Raw genomic sequence first — 22,572 nt, 5'->3', positions numbered from 1 at the left:
GCCCCCGTTAGAGTAAGAGTTGTTGTGATGAGAAACTTGGATGATGATGAAGAAATTGTTGTACCACAAGCCTATCTTTGACTACAGCTCATAGCTACAAAGAAAGTCCTAGGAGATATTCTCATTGATGAAGGTTTGGGTCCATACAATTTTATCAAGTGAGCCAGCCGTCACTGGTTCCCAATTGAGAAAATGTGGATCAGGATATCCTACTAGGACAATCACTCAAGTTTAAATTAAAGTGTCGGATTGACTATATAGATGAATGCATTCACCTAAACCTCCTTGGAGCGAGAGTGATCTTTGTCTTCGGCAAGGGAGAGTTGATTGAGAGATGATCCCCAATGACAAAACCCACATAGCTACCTACATCTACCAAGCAGAAAGAAGCTATGGATGGTGCCCTTTTGCAAGGGAGGCTGACCTTGTACATTGCATAGATTCTTTGCATAGTTGTAGCATGCCTCAATCGCTATGATCGGGGTCTCAAATTGTCTCTCCTGAAATATCTTCCATGACCTCTTGCTGTCCTGTCCCAAAAACAATTGGAATATCTTTGTCTCCAGTTTGGCCAAATACTCTCATTTCTTTCTCCGACTACAGGGTCTCTCTAGGATGCTTGTATGCACACATGTGACTGTGGACTTTCCATCACTTAGAGTCATGTATCATTTAGCATTACAGTCCACTAGATTGGCCTGGCATACTTACAGGGCTTTTTTGCATTTTGTATTTTACAATTGGGATTCTTTCCGAGGTGTTATTAATAAAGAAGAGAGAAAGAGGATAGCATAATTTCAAGTACAAAACCGGGCAGGAGCAGCACAGCTTGTGCACATTGTGCAATGAGTATGAGCAAAGGAATGAGTAGGGGACCCTGCTTATTTCTCTTCCCTTGGGAAAAATAAGCAGCAATACACATTGTGCAGGTATATGCAATAACTATGAACAAAGTACTGAACAGAGGGACCATTGGTGTATGAATATATGAAACCTATATAAGACTCATAATCTCAAGTCCTGGCGTTTGATTCAGTAGTGTTCTTTTGAAGGAAAAGTCACTCAATTTCTCAACTATATTAAGCACCAAAAAGTTCCTGATTTGACTTAGCTCTTGTTGTGCAATCTGTACAGCAACCAATTTATGGTGTTGCAATTTTGAGAGGAGGCTTTTTGGTGTATATCCCTCTTAGGGGATTTATTGGGAAAGATACATTTACCTACAGAGTACGAGATCCTGCAAAACACAGTGATACTGCCCTTGTGACTGTAGACGTTGTGAAGCATCCCCCACAGATTATTTCCACTCCTGGAAATTTTAATGCATGTGAAGGGAGGACTATGTTCTTGAAAAAGTGAGTTTTCAGGATCAGCTTGTTCAGTTAGGATCTAATCTGGTTTCAAGTATTGAAGGCTATAAAAGCTATGGAAGTATGTGCTGAGTCACCAAATACTGCTTTTGTGGTCTTGTACAAGTTACTGAATGTGCTATGGTTGCATCTGTTTTTCTTCCAAAAAATTCCTATAAGGCATGAAGATGTTTAGAAAGAGTAATTTGTTAATGTGGTCCTATACACTCCATGACTTGCTATCCCTCAACTCATAAATGACATATGTTTTTGAAATTGAAACTATGTTTGTGGAGAGCTCCCTGGTCTATATGTGTGCTGTTGAAAGTCAAAATCCAAGATATTTAGGTTTTCTTTTTCTTTCCTGGATCATTGGTTTCTCTTGGCAACAACCAACTACCCCCCCCAAATAACACCTCAAAGAAAACCCCTCCTTGAGGTAAATACAAAGTAGAGGGAAATCCCAAATCTGCAGGAAACCCTCTCTTTTCTTCCTCATCCTCTTAGAGATGCCTTGCATCATCTCCCATCTCCCATGGAGAGTGTGGGTTAGCTCCCATCTATGACAATGTCTCCGAGTCCACTATGTTTGCAAGTAGTCTGGGGTAGGGATCTTGCTTAGATGCTGTCCAATGATAAGAAAAGAAGTGCTTCTCTGAACGTCCCTCTATTTGTGACCAAGGTACAACGCCCATGTCGCCACCACAGACTCCACTGTGCAATAGAGTACTATCCTGAGATCTCTCCTCCAAACCTGTTGGGATCTTGGGTAGTTCCATAGGCATTGAATAAGGGAAGGCCGGTCACACATTGTTTCTCATATACGGCGTCTCTCTCTTGCTCTCTTGCTCCATCTGCCATAGCTCTTACTTTGCTCTTGCTTCCACTTGTGTGCTTCCACTCGGGCTTTACTTTTCAATTGGTATTATCAAAGTGGGTATTTGAGGAGCTTCATCCATCATTTGCTTCAGCCCATGAAGAAGCTTCAGCTCAAGGTTTCATGGTAGCCATTGTTTCTTCCTCCCGAGGTATGCATTGAGTCTTCCCTTCTCTTGGCTTGTTTTAACTTGCTCTCGGCTTGTTGAGAAAATTCATATGGCTTAGATGAGCCTTGTTCAGGTCTTATTGAGCTGAGAAGCAATCATTCTATCCATTTTAAGTAGATACAGAGCATGCTGCAAAGGTCATGGATAGCTATGGCAGCTTGACAACACTTTCGTATTTTGGTCATAACTTTTGCATACGATATCAGATTCATGTGCTCTATAGCTAGAAATGAAAAACGTGACGAGAGCTACAGATCCAAGCACTCATAGAGTTGATTTTGTGTAGGTTTTTTGTTCTTTGTTTTACACAGAAAAAAACAGTTTTAGTTTGAACAACAAATAGTAAATTCCATGATGCATATTTGATGCTTTGAGGATGCTAGTTTCGTGCCCGGATGGTATAGTTATACTTTGGGATGCTACTTGGAATTTTTAGAGATTGATTAGTTCAGTTTTGCAAAGGTTTATTGCTGTTATAACAGTTTGGACAGCAAGTATATAAGAGTGAGCTTCATGCTTTGAATGCCTATTGTGTCTACATAGTATTTCGGGTATGTTGTATGTGTGCCGTGATGTCTAGTATTGATGTATGAGCTTGGATATGATTATGATATGCTTTGGTACTTGGATTTGAGCTACATTTGATGTACTTGGGCTTTGCTAAAGTTGCTTTGAGAGCTTCCATGCATACTTATGGGTATTGAAGCTTTATTGGGTACTTATTCTCTTGGATGTATTTGTGATGCGCTTGGGTTCTTGGATGCTTTGATATATATATCTTGAGCTTTACTTGCTCACTTTACATTTTGGATTCGCTTACAGTGGGAGACTTGTGTTTACTTGGCAGAGCTTGGTTTTTTGAGATAGTGGGACTGTCGGTTCATGTATATGCTCTCTTGTATGCTATTGGATGCAGTTACCTTTGCTTGTGGGCTGATTTGATTTCATATGCTTTGGACATTGTTTCATAACTTTGTCAGAAGTTTTTCAATGATGTATATGCTTATGGGATGTATGGTTTACTAGCACTTTGAGTTCCTGATAGTCTTTGGTACCAGTTGCCTATGCTTAGTCACTGCTATTACATTCTTTGTATTTGGGTTGCTACTCGGATATCCCTGGCAATAGAAGCTTGCTTTCTTGGCTATTTGCTCATAGTTGGATTGACATATATTGTTGTCTTTTTTTTTGCAAATAAAGAGTGGCTAATTATATTATTTCAAGAGCAAGATCTTTGAATACAAGGAAGTCCTCATGCTCAATAGACTAACTGGAGCCGATGCAGATTCGCAAATATATCAAATGTACAAGCCTCCCAGGGCGGTCTAGGGGGGATAGGGGCCAAGAAGCCATGGAGGGGGGGTGTAACGCCATTTGGGGCTGCTTGCTTGCATCTCGAAAAACAGGTCCTGGCCACTTCAAGTGCGCATGAAATGATAGCGAAGATCCTGACAAGCCTTGGACTCGTCTTGCACTTGATCCTATCGTCCGTGGAGGGAGTGGATGATGGTTGTCTAGAGCTCTGCCAAGGTTGCATGTATTGAAAGTCTCTCTCCGCTAAAAACCTCGTGACACCGCGCCTTCCAGATATGCCATCCAGTAGATTCCCTATGATCTCCTATACTTCAGAGCGCTCTGCTGTGGGCTCCAGTACCTGGCGGATGGGTAGAGCCTCCAAATCGACCACTGCACACGACCGTGCCTCGATAATGAATATCGTGTCCTGCATCCCGGCCTCATACAGAAGGTGACGGCCTTGGCTGACTGCATGCCAACAGAAAGTTCCCCAGGAGATGCATCCCAGGCTGGGAGCCATGCGGCGTAGGATGCGGCTTGCTCCTCTCCATACTAGTTGCGCCACCTCGTACGACCAAAGGTAGTGTTCTGGGGTTTGCAAAGGCTATTGTGTGAAGCGCTTACATACCCTCCTCAGTCTCTAGCTATCCCATAGGTGGGTCCAGAAGGATTGTCGGAAAGACTTCGTGATGCCATGCTCCGTCCAGTGCCTGCTACGCGACGGCGCCCAATCCATATTCTCCTATATTAGTATGTGTCTGTCAATCCTAGGAGTGTACTCCAAGAGTCTCGGTGGCTTCTTAGCGACAGCAGTGGCTGCTATAGCTACTCCCGTGGATCCCACTCTAGCTCATCAAGTGGCTTGCTCTCCCAGATCCAAAGGCGCCACTCCTTGAACTCGTCCCAGAAGACAAAGGGGTCCAGTTGCCATGTCTTCCGCTGTAGGCCAATCACTCGGATCCTCCTCCATGCGAGGACATTGATCCCCTCATCCTGTTGCCCCCTGTCAAGAGCTAGATGCCCCCCCTCCTGTACGGTGAAGAAGGTCCTAGGTGGAGCGCTGCCCACTCTCCCTGCCATGTGGAGGGGAATGCCTGTTGGAGGAATTCTGGCGGCCCATACCTCCTCGAGCTCTATCGGCTCTCATATTTCGGGGGCAAGCCAGTCCTGAGGAATTGCTGCATCTATCTTCCTTCTCCTCAGCTCCACTCCTCTCTGGCAGCCTGATGCTCGCTGCAATACCTTCTCGTCTGCCAACCTGTATACCTCTGCTGCCATGTCCTTATGGTACCAGCCGAGCGAGCCTCCCACCCAGCCTACTGGATGTGGGGCCGCTTGCCAATCTGAGCCCCATCTTGATCTTTGACCTAGGGGTTCAAGATCACCGGTTGATGGTCTATTTCCTCCTGGCAGCTTGGGGGACTTTGTATCAGGGCTTTACGGAGGCCCTGCCACACTTGGAGCAAGCTGCGTAGGAAAGGTGATGTGGGGGGGGGGGGGTGATTTGGGCTGATGTGAAGATCCATCTTAGGGATGGTCTCCACTCACCACCGAGCCTCAGTCTGCACTCCTGAAGACCCTCTTGCTGTAGTACCTTTCAAGTCTGCCCTCTTGGTGGGAGACCATAGACGACTAGCTTACCCAAGAGGGCCATACTCTGATACTCTAGGTCTATGATCGCGAGCCCTCCCTCTGAACGATGCCATATGATGGTTGTAGGATGACAAGAAACATCAACATGAGGCGATGTACCAAGCTGTCACCTAGGAGGACCTAGTTAACCACCAGGCTTGGCTTGCTAGTGAGAGGCGAGCCATGCTCCAGTAGGACAGCTTCCACTGAATAGAGCTGAGGATTGGAAGAAACTGCTGGGCAGGAGTGATGTCGAGTTCCAGCTAGAACCCTAGATAATGGACGGTCTGCCCTATGCTCACCCATCTGAATCCCAAGTGGACTCCCCACTTAGTGCTAGAGTCCGGGTCTGAGAAAACCAAACCGACTTCCGCCAGTTGATTTTTGCTTCCGTTGCAGAACAGGACACCTCAAGAGCCAGCCTCACTCTCTCTAGTATCAACACATCGTCCTCAATGTAGAGTGTTGTATCATCTGCATACTTTGAGTCTAGCAGCTCACTCTCCTCCCTCATGGGAAGGCGGAGCCCGTGTAGTCCGCTCACCTGAGACCTGAGGAAGTGGGACATCGCCTCTACAAAGAGTAGGAATAGGTACGGGGCGAGGGGGCAACCCTGCCGGACCAATCTCTCAAGTTGAAACTCCTCCCCCCGCCTACCTCCTATGAGAACCCTGGTTGTGGCCGATCTGTAAAGTGCGAAGACCTCGCAAATCCAAGCCTGGGGAAAACCCAACCTCACCATGGTGCGCTTTAGGAAATCCCAGTCCATCCTTTCATAAGCTTTCTCTAAATCCAAGAGTAGTACAACCATTCTTTGTCCATTGTGCTGGGCCCACTCTGTCGCCTCAAAGAAGGTGAATACATTGTTGAGGATGCTCCTATCCTGGACAAAGCCTACCTATCTGTGTGTCATGGATAATGTCTGGAAGCACTGGGCATAATTGCTTACCAATCATCTTTGCTAGTGCCTTGTAGGCCACTGACAATAAGGTGATCGTCTGGGCTAGAACGAGTCCTCCCATACTGATCTCGAAGGGTGCATATTTGCACTCTTGAGGTGCGAGGTTGGTGCAATTGGAAAAACTCGTTGCACATTGTGTCCCCTTTCTGTGCCCAGAAAGCTGCTGAGGCGCGGAAGGAAAATTCCGAGCGCCTGTCCTCAAGGCCAATAATGGTAGCTCGCGTGCGCACCTCCTACGCTTGAAGGGTGGGATCCCTTGGTGCCTACTGTAATAATGTTTGCGTGGCTGAAAGGTCCCGCGGAAGTGCTCTCTCCTCCTCCCACCTCTACTGCCTGGCTTGTATGGCCGCCTCTTGGCAAATGCTGCTTGACTCAGCTAGGACTTCTGCAACCTCCTCTGCGGTCCCTCCTGCCCCACTCCCTAGTCCAAATCTCCTCAATCTGTCTCATCACCTGCTCCCTCCTATAGATCAAGTCAGGGATCTGACAGGATCGTGTCTCAAGGGCAGATACTGGAGGATGATCGGACAGCATGGTGCCCGCCAATTGCCCAATCTGACCTTCGCGAGAGCATCCCCACTCTCCCACATAAAACCTGTCTAACCGCTCTAGCAAGACACCACCTAGCCGCCTGTATCCCCATGAGAAGTGCAGTGATCTCTCCCTCTTGTGGAAGGCAGGATCTCTCCAGGCACGTGCTCCTACTGCCAGTAGGAAGGCCTCCCATGCCTCTCGCTCCTCCCCGATCATGCCCTGGTAGTTTCTGCCTCTGCGCTGCTAGTCCTCTAAAGCCTCCAGGTTGTTGACCAATGATCCAAGAGTCCACTTGTGGGAGTCCATCCGCAATCTCCACCTAGAACCTACTGCGTGCCCTAACCTCAGTAGGAGCATAGACATTGAGGAATTCAAGGCATGAGTCCCCAATATCTAGTCTGATCCATAGAATCCTCCCTACCACTATCATCCCATGGTCTCGTACACAGGCGGTGAGACTCGGGCCAAAAGAGGTGCATAGGCCTCTGCTCCTGCTGTGGGCACCGATGGCGTATTCCTAGCAGGTGTGCGAGCTGCCCGGGAGAACCTTCCCTACCCTCTGAACCTGGATGGGGGTGAGCTTGTACTCCTGTAGAAGTAAGATGTGGATCTGACCAGCAAGGGCAGACTGTAGCTCCTGCTGAACAATCGACTTCCTGGAGCCGCATGCCCCACTATAGTGGAGGCTATTCACGTTCCAAGATGCAAGGTGTAAACTCATGGGGAGATCTGACCGAACAGACATCTGTTCGGCGTGGATGCTGGAGACGAAGAAGAAGAGCTATGAGGCATGTAGATGCGCTTCGTTGCTGGCCTAGATGGTGAACTCCATTCCCCCATGGTATCCCTCGGACGTACCATGGGGGTGATGGATGTGCCTGGTGGTACCACTAAGGCATCAAACAACCAAGCTGAGAGACGAGACTCCATACATTGGTAGAAACGGGCCGCCTATGCCAAGGGCCACTCAATCACATCTGCTAGCGCTCTCCACTGCGGGGGGGCTCGAGAGATAATGCTCAGATGAGGAACCTCGGCCCCTACCCACCAATTGATGTCCATCATGCAGAGTGTGGCCCTTGCTGGGAGAAGAGTGTCAAGCCCCCTTCTCCCATCCACTGGGAGGTGTGGTCTGCCACCTGGCTCTTCACCTCCTCTTCATGAGTTGTCTTCCATCATCCTGTGTGAGAGGTCTGACAGAAGAAGGTGTAATTTGGTCCATTTAGTGGTGCTAGTAGATGGACCTTGCCGCTCCTAGCCTTGCGTAGCACAAAGAGTCCCACCTCTAGGAGTTGTGGGAAGACTCCGCACTCCACAACTCTCAAATAAGACCATGGCCCACTATGAAAAAACTCCTACGGTAGCAGCTGCGCCTGTCTCAGGTATGTGTGGTATGCGGCATGGGTAGATGAGCTGGTGGTTGTGTGAGGGGGGTAGGAGGGACTGGGAATCCGATGGTAGAAGATGTCGGCGTCTGGGGCTCCTTCTCTCCTGTGGGGGAAACGGGGATGGGAGGGGGAGGGGTCGCCTTAACTAGGTGGATATCAGGGGAGGGAGGGTGGGGGTGATGGTGGGGGGGGGGGGGGGGGTGAATGCAACGGTCGAGGGAGGGGCTGAGGGCTATGGGCCCTTAGGCGATGTGGCCTGAAATGCCTCTGTGGGGGGTGGATGTGGAGATCTGTGGACCTGTCGGGCGGGGCAAGGAGGGGGGGGACGCATCTGCCCCGGGGGGGGGGGGGGGGGACGCTCGCTCTCCATCGCTCTACGGTGGCTATGTCTGAGGAGTTCCTTGCGGCCCCTCCTGTCGTCTCCCCCTCTATCGTCTCTGTACTTGTGTGAAACCGTCCGCATCCACCTGTTGGCTTGTAGGCGGGGCCGCCCTCGCACCGAAGCACGTACACTCAGTTGCCTAGTGCCCAAAGTCATGGCAGCGCAGGCATTGCCTTGGCTGCCCCGTCACAATGACCTGCTGCCTAAAGGAGTGCTCGCCGGCCTCAATCTCTAGGAACTGTGGGATATTTTTGATCTCTTTCACTGCCACCTGTACCTTTGGGACTCTTGCTGTTGTCACTGCATCCGCGAAAGACGCGGGAAGGATAGTGCCGAAGAGCCATCCAAAGTCTTCCATCAGCTGGCAATACTCTATTGCCAGGCCGGGGAAGAGAAGGGTGACTGGGTGCCAAAGAAACCTGTTGTGGAGTGCAAATGCCTCCACAGTAAAGACACTGTACCAAGGGACCATGTATATGACCCCCTTCGTGGACGCATATAGTGAACTGGCAAGTAACTCGCGAGTTGCGTTTGCCGAATTGAGCTGGACCATGAAGATTCCTTGGCCCATTAGGAACGCCTCCACGATCTGTGCTGTGCAGATGCTCAGCATGGAGTGAAGCCAGTCCCGAAGCTGGGCCTTGGCTGGGGAATGTCGTACCACTTGACCATAAATCGCTGTTTCCTTTAGCTTCAACTCCTTAGCTCGGACAGCTAAGAGCTTCTCCTCAGAGAGGACGACGCGCAAGGTGTTTGATTGGGGGGCACTCACTGAGTGCGCCGGCGTCTGACCAGAGGTTTCCATTGTGTGTCCCTTCTAAGAGAATACCAATCACGTTGCGGTGCTACCTGAGGGGGGGAAGTTGCTACAGATAGAGGGAACAACTAGAGGGTGGGGGGAGCAATGGCGATGGGGGGGGGGGGGAGTTGCTGTTTTTGGCCGTGGTGGGGGGGTGTTGGCCTCCGCGGATGGAGCTGAGATCGTGGATGGAGGCAGCGCGCCGGGGGGGGGGGGGGGGGGGGGGGAGTCTGGATCAGAGGGTGGCTCGGGGGCAGGGAGATAGCAAGGCGGGCGGGGGTGGATATGGCGGGGGGAGGGGGGGAAACGGCTAGGCGGGGCGGACAGTTGCAAACCGTCGGGGCGGGGGGGACTCAGCGTAGGGGGAGGGGGCGAGCTGATGAAATGGCCGCTGAGATGATGGCGCGAACGATCTGGGGGCAGGCACGATCAGGCAAAGTGGGAGGGAGCAATCAGACGGAGCGGGGGGGGGGGGGGCCGATTGATCTGAGGGGCAGGCGCGATTAGACGGAGCGGGGGGGAGATTGCGACGTGACAGGTGTTGAGAGAACAGATATAACATGCGAATGATGTGGAAGTACATTGCATATATTGTTGTCTTTACTTCAACCTTGTTGTAACTACAATTTTTAGCCTTCCCCTGGAGAGGAGACATTGTACTTTGGCAGTATATTGCTTTTAGTTGGTGGATAACTCTATACTTTGGTATTTACTCTTGTTTTGCCCTTGTTTTGGCTGAGTTTTGGGGGCTGATTTGCAGTCTACAATAGTTCATTGTCTTGGATTTTGCATTGGTATATGGTTCTTTGAAATAATAGTGCTATTTTCAATATTAAAAAGGTTGATGGCACAAATTTCACCTTCTAGAAGATGCAGATATTGCAGGTACTAGTTCAAAGAAGCAAGTTAGGCTGTTGAAAACCAATAGTATAAAGCTCCAAGATATGGATTAGGATGATTGGGGTGAGTTGGAGAGCTATAAAACCATCCTTACATTGTCATTGTTTCAATAGGTCTGCTTCAATGTTGTCGCACTTTTTTGCAAGTAAAGTGTGGCTAATTATATTACTTTAGAAAAAACCTGAATACAAGGAAGTGCTCATGCTCAACAGACTAGCTGGAGCTAATCAGAGTCACAAATATATCAAGAATACAAGCCTCTCAGGGCGGTCTAGGGGGGATGGGGGCAAGAAGCCATGGAGAGGGGTTATATTGCCATCTGGTGTTGCCTGCGTGCATCGCGAAAAATAGGTCCTGGCGGCCCCAAGTGCACCTGAAATGAGATCGGAGCTCCTCCCAAGCTTGAGACTCACCCTGCACCTGATCCCATCGACCGCAGAGGGAGTGGATGATGGAGGTCCAGAACTGTGCTAAAGTCGATTGTACTGAAAGACCCTCCCCGCCAAAAACCTTCTGATACTGCGCCTTCCAGATATGCCCCAGTAAGACTCCCAATGATCTCCCATACCTCAGAGCAGTCTACTGTGGGCTCCAGTACCTGGCGGATGGGTAGTGCCTTTAGACAGACCGCTACGCACGACCCTGCCTCTATAATGAATATCGTGTCCCGCATCCCAGCCTCATACAGAAGGTGACGGCCCTAGTTGACTGCTTGCTAGCAGAAAGCTCCCCATGAGATATATCCAAGGCTGGGTGCTATACGGCGGAGGATGCGGCATGCTCCTCTCCACACGAGTTGCGCTGCCTCACACGACCAAAGGCAGTGCTTTGGGGACTCTAGAGGTTGTTGTGTGCAGCGTTTATAACCTCCCTTCTTTTGCTTATGGGCTAACCAACTTCCCACTGCCAGGCCTTCATGTGCCACCAGCCATAGGAAATATGATACCCTTCTCGGCCTCTAGCTATCCCATAGGTGGCGCCAGAAGGTCCGTCAGAAAGCCTCCGTGATGTTGTGTTCCGCCCAGTGCTTGCTGTGCGACAGCACCCAATTCATGTCCTCCTGCATCAGTACGTGTCTGCCGATCTTGGCTGTGTACTCCAAGAACCTCGGTGGCTTCTTGGTGACCGCAGTGGCCGGCCATAGCCATTCTCTCGGATCCCACTCCAATTCATCAAGTGGCCTGCTATCTCGAATCCAGAGGCACCACTCCCTGAGCTCCTTCTAGAGGACATACGGGTCTAGCTACCATGACTTCCCCTGAAGGCCAACCACCCGAATCCTCCTCCATGGAAGGACAACTATCCCCTCATCTTGCTACCCTTTGTCAAGAGCCAGACGCCCCCCCGTCCTGTACGGTGAAGAAAGTCCCTTGTGGGGCGTCTCCCACTCTACCTACCACCTGTAGGAGGATACCTGCTGGTGAAAACTTGGTGGCCCATACCTCCGCGGGCTCTACCGGCTCTTGTCTCGGGGGGGGCAAGCCACTCCTGAGGTATAGCTGCGTTTGTCTCCCTTCTCCTCAGCTCCACTCCTCTCTGGCAAACCAGATGCTCATTGCAATACCCCCTTGTCCATCATCCTGTACACCTTCTGCCATTTCTTGATGGTACGTGCCCGGGCCGGCCTCCTAGCCAGCCCACTTGATGTGGGGGCACTCACCAATCTGTATCCCCTCTCGATCTCTGACCTGGGCATTCCATATCACCGGTTGGCGGCTATCTCCTCTTGGCAGCCTGGGGGGCTCTAAATTAGGCCTTACGGAGGCCTTGCCACACACAAAGCAAATTACGTAGGAAGGGGGATCTGGGGGGGGGGGGGGGTGATTTGGGCTATCGTGAAGATCCATCTCAAGGACGGCCTCCAATCACCGTCAACTATACTCCTGGAGACCCTCCTGCAAAAGGACCTTCCACATGTGCCTTGCTAGTGTGAGGCCATGAACTACTAGCTTGCCCAAGAGGGCCATACTTTGATACTTTGGATCTATGATCCCAAGCCCTCCCTCTGATTGATGCCCGATGATGGTCGCCCATGCCACCTTGGCCCGGGAATCCCTGGAGCTGTCTAACCCAGACCAGAGGAATTTCCGCACTAGGCGGCGAAGCTGTACTACACAGGACGAGGCGAAGCACCAACAGGAGGCGATGTACCAAGCCGTCGCTAGGAGGACCTAGTTAACCACCAGGGCTCGGCTTACTAGGGAAAGGTGAGCAGTAATCTAGTAGGTTAGCTTCCTCCGAATAGAGTCAAGGACTGGAAGAAACTGCTGGGCAGGAGTGATGTCGAGTCCCACTTGGAATCCTAGGTAACGGACGGTCTGCCCTTTGCACACCCATCTAAATCCCAAGTGGACATCCCACTCCGTACTAGAGTCTGGGTCTGTAAGGAGACCAACCGATTTCCGCTAGTTGATTTTCGTTCCCGCTGCACTACAGAACACCTCGAGAGCTAGTCTCACTCTCTCGAGCATCAACTCATTGTCCTCTATGTAAAGTGTTATATCATCTACATACTTTGAGTCTAACAGCTCCGTCTCCTCTCTCACGGGAAGTCGGAGGCCGCGTAACCCGCTCACACGTGATCTGAGGAAGTGAGACATCGCCTCTGCAAAGAGTAGGAACAGATATGGGGCCAGTGGGCAGCCTTGCCGTACCGATATCTCCAACCGAAACTCCTCCCCTCTCCTGCCACATATGAGAACCGTGCTGGTAGCCGATTTGTAGAGTGTGGTGACCCCATGGATCCATGCCTGGGGAAAGCCCAATCTCTCCATGGTTCCCTGCAAGAAGTCCCAGTCCACCCTATTATAGGCTTTCTCAAAATCCAAGAGTGGTATAGCCAATCCCTGACCATTGTGCTGGGCCCACTCTGTCGCCTCAAAGAAGGTAAAGACAATTTCTAGGATGCTCCTATCTTGGACAAAGCCTCTATGTGTGTCATGAATGATGTCTGGAAGCACGGGGCAGAGTCGCCTACCAATCATCTTTGTCAGTGCCTTATAGGCCACTGGCAATAGGGTGATTGGTCTCCACTGGGATAGCTCCAACCGGTCTCTCCCTTTGGGAAGGAGACTAATTTTTCTTTTGCAAGTAAAATGTGGCTGATTATATTACTCAAAAAAACTGATTACAACGGAGTACTCATGCTCAACAGACAAGCTGGAGCTGATGAAAGTCACAAATATATCATATATACAAGCCTCTCAAGGTGGTCTTGGGGGGATGGGGGCAAGAAGCCATGGAGTGGGGGTGTATCGCCATCTGGGGCTGCCTGCCTGGATCACGAAGAACAGGTCCTGGCCGCCCCAAGTGCGCATGAAATGACATCGGAGCTCTTGACGAGCCCTGAAATCGCCCTGCACTCGATCCCATTGGTCTCGAAGGGAGTGGATGATGGAGGTCTAGAGCTCTGCTAAGGTCGCGTGTAGTGAAAGTCTGTCTCCGCCGAAAGCCACCTGACACCGCGCCTTTCAGATATGCCAATCAGTAAGACTCTCTATGATTTCCCATACCTTAGAGCGGTCTGCTGTGGGCTCCAGTACCTGGAGGATGGGTAGAGCCTCTAAACCAACCACTACGTACGAACTTGCCTCGATAATGAATATCATAACTTGCATCCCGGCCTCATACAGAAGGTGACGGCCCTTGCTGACCGCCTGCCAGCAGAAAGTTCCCCAAGAGATATATCCAAGGCTGGGTGCTATGCGGCAAAGGATGCGGCATACTCCTCTCCATACGAGCTGTGCCGCCTCACACGACCAAAGGCAGTGCTTTGGGGTTTTGCATAGACTAATCTGTGCAGCGCTTACAAACTCCCTCCTGCATCTAAGCAATCCAGCTTTCCACCGCCAAGCCTCCATGTGCCACCAGCCATAAAAAATACGATACCCTCCTCAGCCTCTAGCTGTCCCATAGGCGGCGCCAGGACCGTCGGAACGGCTCCGTGATGCTGTGCTCCGCCCCGTGCCTGGTACGTGACGGTGCCCAATCAATATCTTCCTGCATTAGTATGTGTCTGCCAATCTTGGCGGTGTACTCCAGGAACCTCGATGGCTTCTTGGCAACCACAGTGGCCGGCCAAAGCCACTTCTCGGATCCCACTCCAGCTCATCAAGTGGCCTTCCTTCTCAGATCCAGAGGCGCCACTCACTGAGCTCCTGCGAAAAGACCAGAGGGTCCAGCCGCCATGTCTTCCCCTGAAGGCCAATCACCTGGATCCTCTTCCATGAAAGGACAGCTATCCCCTCATCCTGCTGTCCTCTGTCAAGAGCCAGATGGGCCCCCTCCTGCACGGTGAAAAAGGTCCCAGGTAGAGCGCCACCCACTCTTTCTCCCACCTGTAGGGGGATTCCTGCTGGTGATAACCTAGCGGCCTATATCTCCCCGGGCTCTATCGGCTCTCGTATCGGGGGAGCAAGCCACTCCTGAGGTATTGCTGCGCCTATCCCCCTTCTTCTCAGCTCCACTCCTCGCTGACAGCCTGATACTTGCTGCAACACCTCCTCGTCTGCCATCCTGTACACCTCCCTCCATGTCCCGATGGTACGAGGCGGGCCAGCCTCCCAACCAGCCCACTGGAGGTGGGGGCGCTCGCCAATCTGTGCCCCTTCCAGATCCAAAGGTGCCACTCCTTGAGCTCCTTCCAGAAAACATAGGGGTCCAGTTGCCATGTCTTCCCCTGAAGGCCCACCATCCGAATCCTCCTCCACGAAAGGGTGGCTATTCCCTCATCCTACTGCCCTCTGTCTAGGGCCAGACGTCCCCCCTCCTGAACGGCGAAGAAAGTCCCCTACGGGGTGTTGCCCACTCTACCTGCCACTTGTAGGGGGATGCTTGCTGGTGAAAACCTAGCTGCCCATACCTCCCCGGGCTCCATCGGCACTCCTCGATCCCACTCCAGCTCATCAAGTGGTCTGCCCTTCCAGATCCAAAGGTACCACTCCTTGAGCTCCTTCCAGAAAACATAGGGGTCCAGTCGCCATGTCTTCCCCTAAAGGCCCACCATCCGAATCCTCCTCCACGAAAGGGTGGCTATTCTCTCATCCTACTGGCCTCTGTCCAAGGCCAGACGTCCCTCCTCTTGAACGGCGAAGAAAGTCCCCTACGGGGTGTTGCCCACTCTACTTGCCACCTGTAGGGGGATGCTTGCTGGTGAAAACCTAGCTGCCCATACCTCCCCAGGCTCCATCGGCACTCATATCGGGGGGAGCAAGCCACTCCAAAGGTATTGCTGCATCTATCTCCCTTCTCCTCAACTCCACTCCTCTTTGGCAGGATGATACTCATTGCAGCATCTTCTCGTCCGCCATCTTGTACACCTCCTACCATGTCCTGATGGTACGAGCCGGGCCGGCCTCCCAACCAGCCCACTGGATGTGGGGGCACTCGCCAATCTGGGCCCCTTCCTGATCTCCCTGCACATCGTGTCCCCCTTCTGCACCCAGAAGGCTACTGAGGTGCGGAATGAGAACTTCGAGCGCTTGCCCTCTAGACCGGCGATGGTTGCTCCTGCGTGCACCTCCTCTGCATAGAGGATGGGATCCCCTGGTGTCTGTTGTAATAATCTTTGCATGATTGCCAGATGCCCTCTCCTCCTCCCAGCTCTGTTGCCTAGCCTGTAGGGCTGCCTCCTAGTAGATCGTGCTCGACTCGGCTAGGATCTCTGCGACCTCCTCTACGATCTGATCCCTTCTTTTTTTTCCGGTAAAATGTGGTTGATTATATTACTCAAAAAAATTCACAAGCCCTGCGACACCCTCCTTGGCCTCCAGCTATCCCATAGGCGACACCAGAAGGTTTGTCAGAAAGGATCCGTGATGCTGTGCTTCGCCCAATGCCTGCTATGTGACGGTGCCCAATCCATATCCTCCTTCATTAGTATGTATCTGCCAATCCTGGCAGTGTACTCTAGGAACCTGGGTGGCTTCTTGGCGACCGTAGTGGCCGGCCATAGCCACTCTCCTCGATCCCACTCCAGCTCATCAAGTGGTCTGCCCTTCCAGATCCAAAGGTGCCACTCCTTGAGCTCGTTCCAGAAAACATAGGGGTCTAGTCGCCATGTCTTCCCCTGAAGGCCCACCATCCGAATCCTCCTCCACGAAAGGGTGGCTATTCCCTCATCCTACTGCCCTCTGTCTAGGGCCAGACGTCCCCCCTCCTGAACGGCGAAGAAAGTCCCCTACGGGGTGTTGCCCACTCTACCTGCCACTTGTAGGGGGATGCTTGCTGGTGAAAACCTAGCTGCCCATACCTCCCCGGGCTCTATCGGCACTCCTCGATCCCACTCCAGCTCATCAAGTGGTCTGCCCTTCCAGATCCAAAGGTGCCACTCCTTGAGCTCCTTCCAGAAAACATAGGGGTCCAGTCGCCATGTCTTCCCCTGAAGGCCCACCATCCGAATCCTCCTCCACGAAAGGGTGGCTATTCTCTCATCCTACTGCCCTCTATCCCATCTGTTGCCTGGCTTGTATGGCTGCGTCTTGGCAGATTGTTCTGCTTGACTCGGCTAGGACCTTTGCAACCTCCTCTGCTATCTAGTTCCCCATGTCCCACTCTCTGGTCCAAATTTGCTCTTTCTGTCTCGTCACCTCCTTCCTCCTATAGATTGAGTGAGGGATCCGACAAGATTGTGTGTCTAGGGTGGATGCTGGGGGATCAAGTGTCAGGAGAACCGGGCAATGATCGGACAACATGGTGTTTGTTGACTGCTCAATCTGGCCTCCACGAGAGCCTCCCTACTCTCCCACATAAAACCTGTCCAACCGCTCGAGTAGGACTGCACCTAGCCGCCTCTATCCCCAAGAGAAGTCCAATGACCTCTCCCTCCTGTGGAAGGCACGGTCTCTCTAGGCATCATGGGCTCCTACTGCTAGAAGAAAGATCTCCCATGCCTCCTGCTCCTCCCCAGCCATGCCCTGGTAGTTTCTGCCTCTGCCCTGTTGGTCCTCCAATGCCTCCAGGTTGTTGAAGGCTTCTCCAACGATCCAGGAGTCCACCTCTAGGAGTCCATTTTTGATTTCCATCCAGAACTTGCTGCATGCCCTAACCTCTGTAGGGGCATAGACATTGAGGACTCCAATGCACAAGTCCCCAATATCCAATCTAATCCATAGAACCCTCCCTGCCACTATCGTCCCGTGGTCTCGAACACAGGCGGTGAGACTTGGGCCAATAGAGGTGCATACGCCTCTACTCCTGCCGCAAGCACTTTTGGCGTGTTCCCAGTAAGTGTGTGAGCTGCTCGGAAGCACCTTCCCTACCCGCTGGGCCTGGGTGTGGTGGTGAGCTTGTGCTCCTGAAGAAGTAAGATATCGATCCGTCTGGCAAGGGCAGGCTGCAGCTCCTGCTGAACAATCAACTTCCTGGAACCACGAGCCCCATTGTAGTTAAGACTATTCACATTCCAGGATGCAATGTGTAAGCTCATGGGGAAACCTGTGACTGACTGAACATGCATCTGTTCAGTTGGAGGCTGCTGATGAGGAGGAGAAGCCATGAGGCATGCAAGTATGCTTTGCCGGTCTGGACAGCGAACTCCAGTCTCCTATGGTTTCCCTCGGCCGGCGGACCATAGGGGTAATAGATGCTCCAGGTAGTACTATACATGCAATTATTAGCCATGCTGAGAGTCGTGATTTTGTACATTGGTAGAAACGGGCCGTCTGTGCCAGGGGCCACTCGATCACATCCTTCAGAGGTCTCCACTGTGGGGGGGCTCGAAAGATAATGCTCAAGTGTGGGACCTCGGCACCGACCCACTAGTTAATGTCCATCATGCAACCAGGCCACTGGTGTGCAAACAGTGCTAGTTCCTCTTCTCCCATCCACTGAGAGATGTGGTCCGCCACCGGACTCTTCAACTCCTCTATTTGTGTAGTCGTCCACTCCCCTGAGTGAGAGGACTAGTGGCCCTGTATGGGGGGGGTTGTGGGCCAGGGTCAGTGGGCGATCCATGGGAGGTTGGGGGGGGTAGGTGTGGGGGCTGTGGAATCTCAAGTGAGGCAGGCTGTCGTGCGGGTGGTGGATGCGGGGGGTTGCCGCTCGCCCTCCTGCTCCCTTCTGCCGTACCTGTGTCTGAGGAGTTGACTGCAGCCCCCCTTGCCGTCTTCCTCTCTGTCGTCTCTAGACCCGTGTAAAGCCGTCAGTGTCCACCTACAGGCCTGTCGACGGAACCGCCTTGGCTCCAAAACGTGTGCAATGTGCTATCTGATGCCCAAAGTCGTGGCAGCGTAGGGACTGCCCTGGTTGCCCTGTCACAATGACCTGTTACTTGATGCCCAAAGTCGTGGCAGTGCAGGCACTGCCTTGGTTGCCCACTCACAATGACCTGTTGCCTAAAGGTGGCCTCTTGCCTCAGGACCTTTGGTATACTCTTTATGTCTTTCACGGCCACTCGTACCTTTGGGGGTCCTGTAGCTGTCACTGCATCCGCGAAGGAGGCAGGAAGAACTGTGCCGAAGAGCCGTCCAAAGTTCTCCACTAACTGACAGTACTCTACTGCTGGTCCGAGGAAAAGTAAAGTAACTGGATGTCTGAGAAATCTGTTATGGAGCGCAAATGTCTCCACTGTGAAGCGGCTATACCAGGGAACCATGTAAATGACCCCCTTCGTGGAGGCATAGGGTGAGCTCTCCACTAACTCACGAGCTGCGTCCCCAGAGTTGAGTTGAACCATGAAGATCCCTTGGCCCATGAGGATTGCCTCCATGATATGTGCTGTGCCAATGCAGAGCGTGGAGTGGAGCCGATCTCAAAGCTGGGCCCTTGATGGGGAATGCCCAACAACTTGACCAAAGATCACTGTTTCTTTCAACTCGAGCTTTGTGGCACGGACGGCTAAGAGCTGTTCCTCAGAGAGGATGATGCGCAGGGTGTTTGACTGGGGGGCACTCTCGCAGAATGCGCCGGCGTCTGACCAGAGGTTTCCATTGTGTGTCCCTACTGAGAAACGTGCGGATCACACTATTGAAATTGCTGGAAGGGGGGGGGGGTTACTGTTTTGTTTTCTGTGATGATGGATGCACTGGGCGCCATGAGGGATGTTTCCAGACTGGAGTCACGTGGCTGAAGGGCTTGGAGCTGCCGGTTGAATGGGACAGGGGACTGCGCGGGAGTTGGGGGGGGCTGGGTGTCAGATTGGGGAAGTGCAGAGGGGGCAGATTGGGGGGCTAAGGAAGAGCGTCAGGTTGGGCGACTTATTAGGAGACAGCGCAGGATTGGGGGGGGGGGATTGGGCATCAGAGTGGAGCCAGGACGGAGGGGGGTGGGGTGACGTGGAAAGGTTTTAATGGTAGAGCCAGGGCGGGAGGGATTGACGGGCATGGGCAGCACTGTGGGAGGAAGCTCGATGGCACGACAGGCTGGCGGGGGGGAGAGGTACAATGTGTTGCGGGAGGGGAACAGGCGGGCGAAACGATTGGGTTGCTCTCCTAGAGTCTCTAGTTGTGATCTCTTGAAAAATCCAGTGGATGTTGGGCTGCCATGACTCTTCATGTGAAGGTGTTATAGCCTAAAGCCTCCCTATTAGAACTTCTTTCTAGGGTTCCTGGCCTAGGAGAAAGCCCTAACAATGAGCTTAGCCAATAATGCTTTGGTTTGGCTATTTGGGTCTATGATCCCCAATCCTCCTCTAGATTTAGGTCGTATGATGACATCCCAAGCCACCTTCCCTTTGGTGAGGTTCCCATCTTCTCCCGACCAAATAAAATTTCTGAAAAGGTGCTCCACCTAGCGAATGCATTACCCAAAGAACACCCAACAAGAAGTGATGTACCATATGATTGCAAGAGGACCCTGGTTGGCAGCCACTAGTTTCACTGCTGGAACTCTCATTGAGCTCCAAGAAAGAAGCTTTGGTCTGATGCTCAAAAGGAGAGGTGCCAACTGCCACTCCGAGGTAATTTCAATCCCCACATGGCATCCAAGATATCTCACTGTGTTCCCATGGGGAACCCATGTAATATCATCCTATGTTCACCCATGTAGATGTCTAGTGTTGCATATCCAAAGTCCATAGCACTTGTGCCAATTGCACTTGCTGCTCTACAAAATATCTTCATGGCCATTACAAAGGCCCTAAAGTTATTGTCATCCATGATGTCCGTCTAGATAGACTATTGTGTCATCAGCAAATTGCACTTCAAGAAGCTCCTCAAACTCAAGGATGGGTAACCTGAAGCCTCTCATATGTGCAGATCTCTCTCTCAAGAAGGAGTTCATAGCCTTTGCTACAAATAGAACAAGAAGGAGGCTAGTTGACAGCCATGTCTAACTAATCTCTAAATGCTGAATCTGTCTCGTCTTGTCCCACTGGTCATAATCTGGCTATGTGCTGAGTAGGGAGCTGCTTCCTTCTGCTTACCCTCACTCACCCAGCTCCATCATTTCACCTAGACCACTAGGCTAGAGCCTCACAACTCTTCTCCTCACTCTTGTATTGCAAGGAAGTTTCTTTTGAAATAACAAACATCTTACAGTAAATCTTTTTAGCCTCATGGGGTTCTTGCCATGTTATTTGTAGCTGCTACTTTACTTGAACTAGGTCTATATTTGATCCTTGAGTACATTTCTGATTAAAAAATTCACAATTTTGTGTTTTATGCTTGTATATTTGTAGTGGAAACCTATCTTTTATGATTGATTACTCGAGTGCACTGCCACCTGAGGCTTTTGCACAAATTTCTACCAAACATGGTCAAGTACAGACTGCAGCAGACTTTCACAACTCGTGGCTTCCTTCAGACGTTTCTACATCATTTCCTGCATTATCAAAACTCCAATCATCTTCAAATGCAAGCAGAATAGACTTGGTTGGGTCAAGTGATTCTTTGAACTCTGCATTAAGCTCTTTGATTTTTCTTGGGTAAGAAAGAGGTCTAACCTTGACTAGAATGCCCTTGTTTAAGCACGTAATACTTTAAAAGATTTGTAGTAGCTTTCTTGTAAAGTGAAAAAGTGTCCAAATATGAACAATAGTCATGCAGAGTCATAGCAACAGGTTCCAACCACAGAACTGTTCATTTATACTGCAGGATAATATCAGCCACCATCTGGCAATTCCAAGTAAATATTGCAAAGTGACCATGTTAGAATTTGATTCTTAGAGAGAGAGAAAATATATTAACGTGTAGTAAAGACCAAATCAGCCTATGAGACATATCCATGTACAAAGGAATATCCTTATGATGTCATATGAGAGAGAGAGAGAGAGAGAGAGAGAGAGAGAGAGAGAGAGAGAGAGAGAGTTGGGGATGGACAAGCCCTCGCTGACTGAGCACCTAGCCCTGGTGCTGCGACCTGACCTGCACGCGGGTTTTGTGAGGACCTGTAGGTCTTCTGGGATGCCCACATGACCCTCGGGCAGTCTGGCTGACCTGCCACATGCCTCTTACTGGGGTGCCCGCTCTGCAGTCCTGTAGGGCGTCTGGGGTTCATTCTGTGCCTGCCTATGGCATGCCCACCCTGCAGCTTAACTAATTGCCTGCCCTGTGCTCTCCTATATTCTGCCCAGTCTGCAGCAGTCTCTTCTGCCTGACAGGACTGCGCAACCTGCACTGTGAGAGACCTATATGATCTATAGCTGACCTGTGAGGCCAACAGGAGAAGCCCTGCAGCAGAGAGTGAAAGAGACAGACAAAGAGAGAGAGAAAGGGGAGAAGAGTCTTTGCCTGTACGTCCTGCCCTGCACGCAGGAACAGGGGAGAGAGAGAGAGAGAGAGAGAGAGAGAGAGAGAGAGTAGGGTTTCGAATTCATGTACAGACCTGTTTTTAGGGTTTCGAAATCAGCTGCAGAACTGTTTTAGGGTTTCGTTTTCATCTGTGCTGCTGTTTTAGGGTTTCGAATTCCTGTACAGTCCTGTTTTTAGGGTTTCGAAATCAGCTGCAGAACTGCTCTAGGGTTTCGTTTTCATCTCTGCGTGACAGCAGCTGTGCTGACTCTGTTCACAGAGAGAGAGAGAGAGAGAGAGAGAGAGAGAGAGAGAGAGAGAGAGTATATTAACGTCTCTAAAAGGCCAATGTGGCCTATGAAACCAAAGCAGTACATACAATGATGGTGTGTTTCTCATCTGGAACGAGAAAAAAGATGAAAAACATGCCTATAAGACTGAAAAGGAAATGAAATAGTGTCCTATAAAAAGGAAACATGTCAGTGATCTGAAAGTGAGAGTAGAGAAAGGAAAACTCTCCATCAATGATATGCCTGTTCTCTAGGGAGGTGTATCTCTGCATGGCTGAGGCGTCTCGGCATCTGTCTCCTGTGGCGCTCAATGATGGCTTTAATTTGTT

At 51.1% G+C, this 22,572-nt stretch overlaps 1 protein-coding gene across 2 annotated transcripts in view; it reads left to right on the top strand.

Annotated features, from left to right (window-relative positions):
- Window positions 1-22,572, top strand: part of LOC148020139 (protein GAMETE EXPRESSED 2-like) — a 303,365-nt gene that overhangs the window by 144,618 nt on the left and 136,175 nt on the right. For both annotated transcript variants that reach the window (XM_087700423.1, XM_087700424.1), the window contains exons 12-13: window positions 1,135-1,355; window positions 20,903-21,148. In XM_087700423.1, the coding sequence (XP_087556549.1) occupies window positions 1,135-1,355; window positions 20,903-21,148 (467 nt within the window). The remainder of the gene's footprint in view (window positions 1-1,134; window positions 1,356-20,902; window positions 21,149-22,572) is intronic.

The sequence above is a fragment of the Lygodium microphyllum genome, chromosome 19 (genome assembly GCF_053477565.2).
Source record: "Lygodium microphyllum isolate KBCC chromosome 19, Lygodium_microphyllum_v1.1.10, whole genome shotgun sequence".
Lineage (NCBI taxonomy): Eukaryota > Viridiplantae > Streptophyta > Polypodiopsida > Schizaeales > Lygodiaceae > Lygodium > Lygodium microphyllum.
The sequence above is the reverse complement of the archived record's forward strand: the minus strand, read 5'-3'. Positions and strand labels throughout refer to the sequence as shown.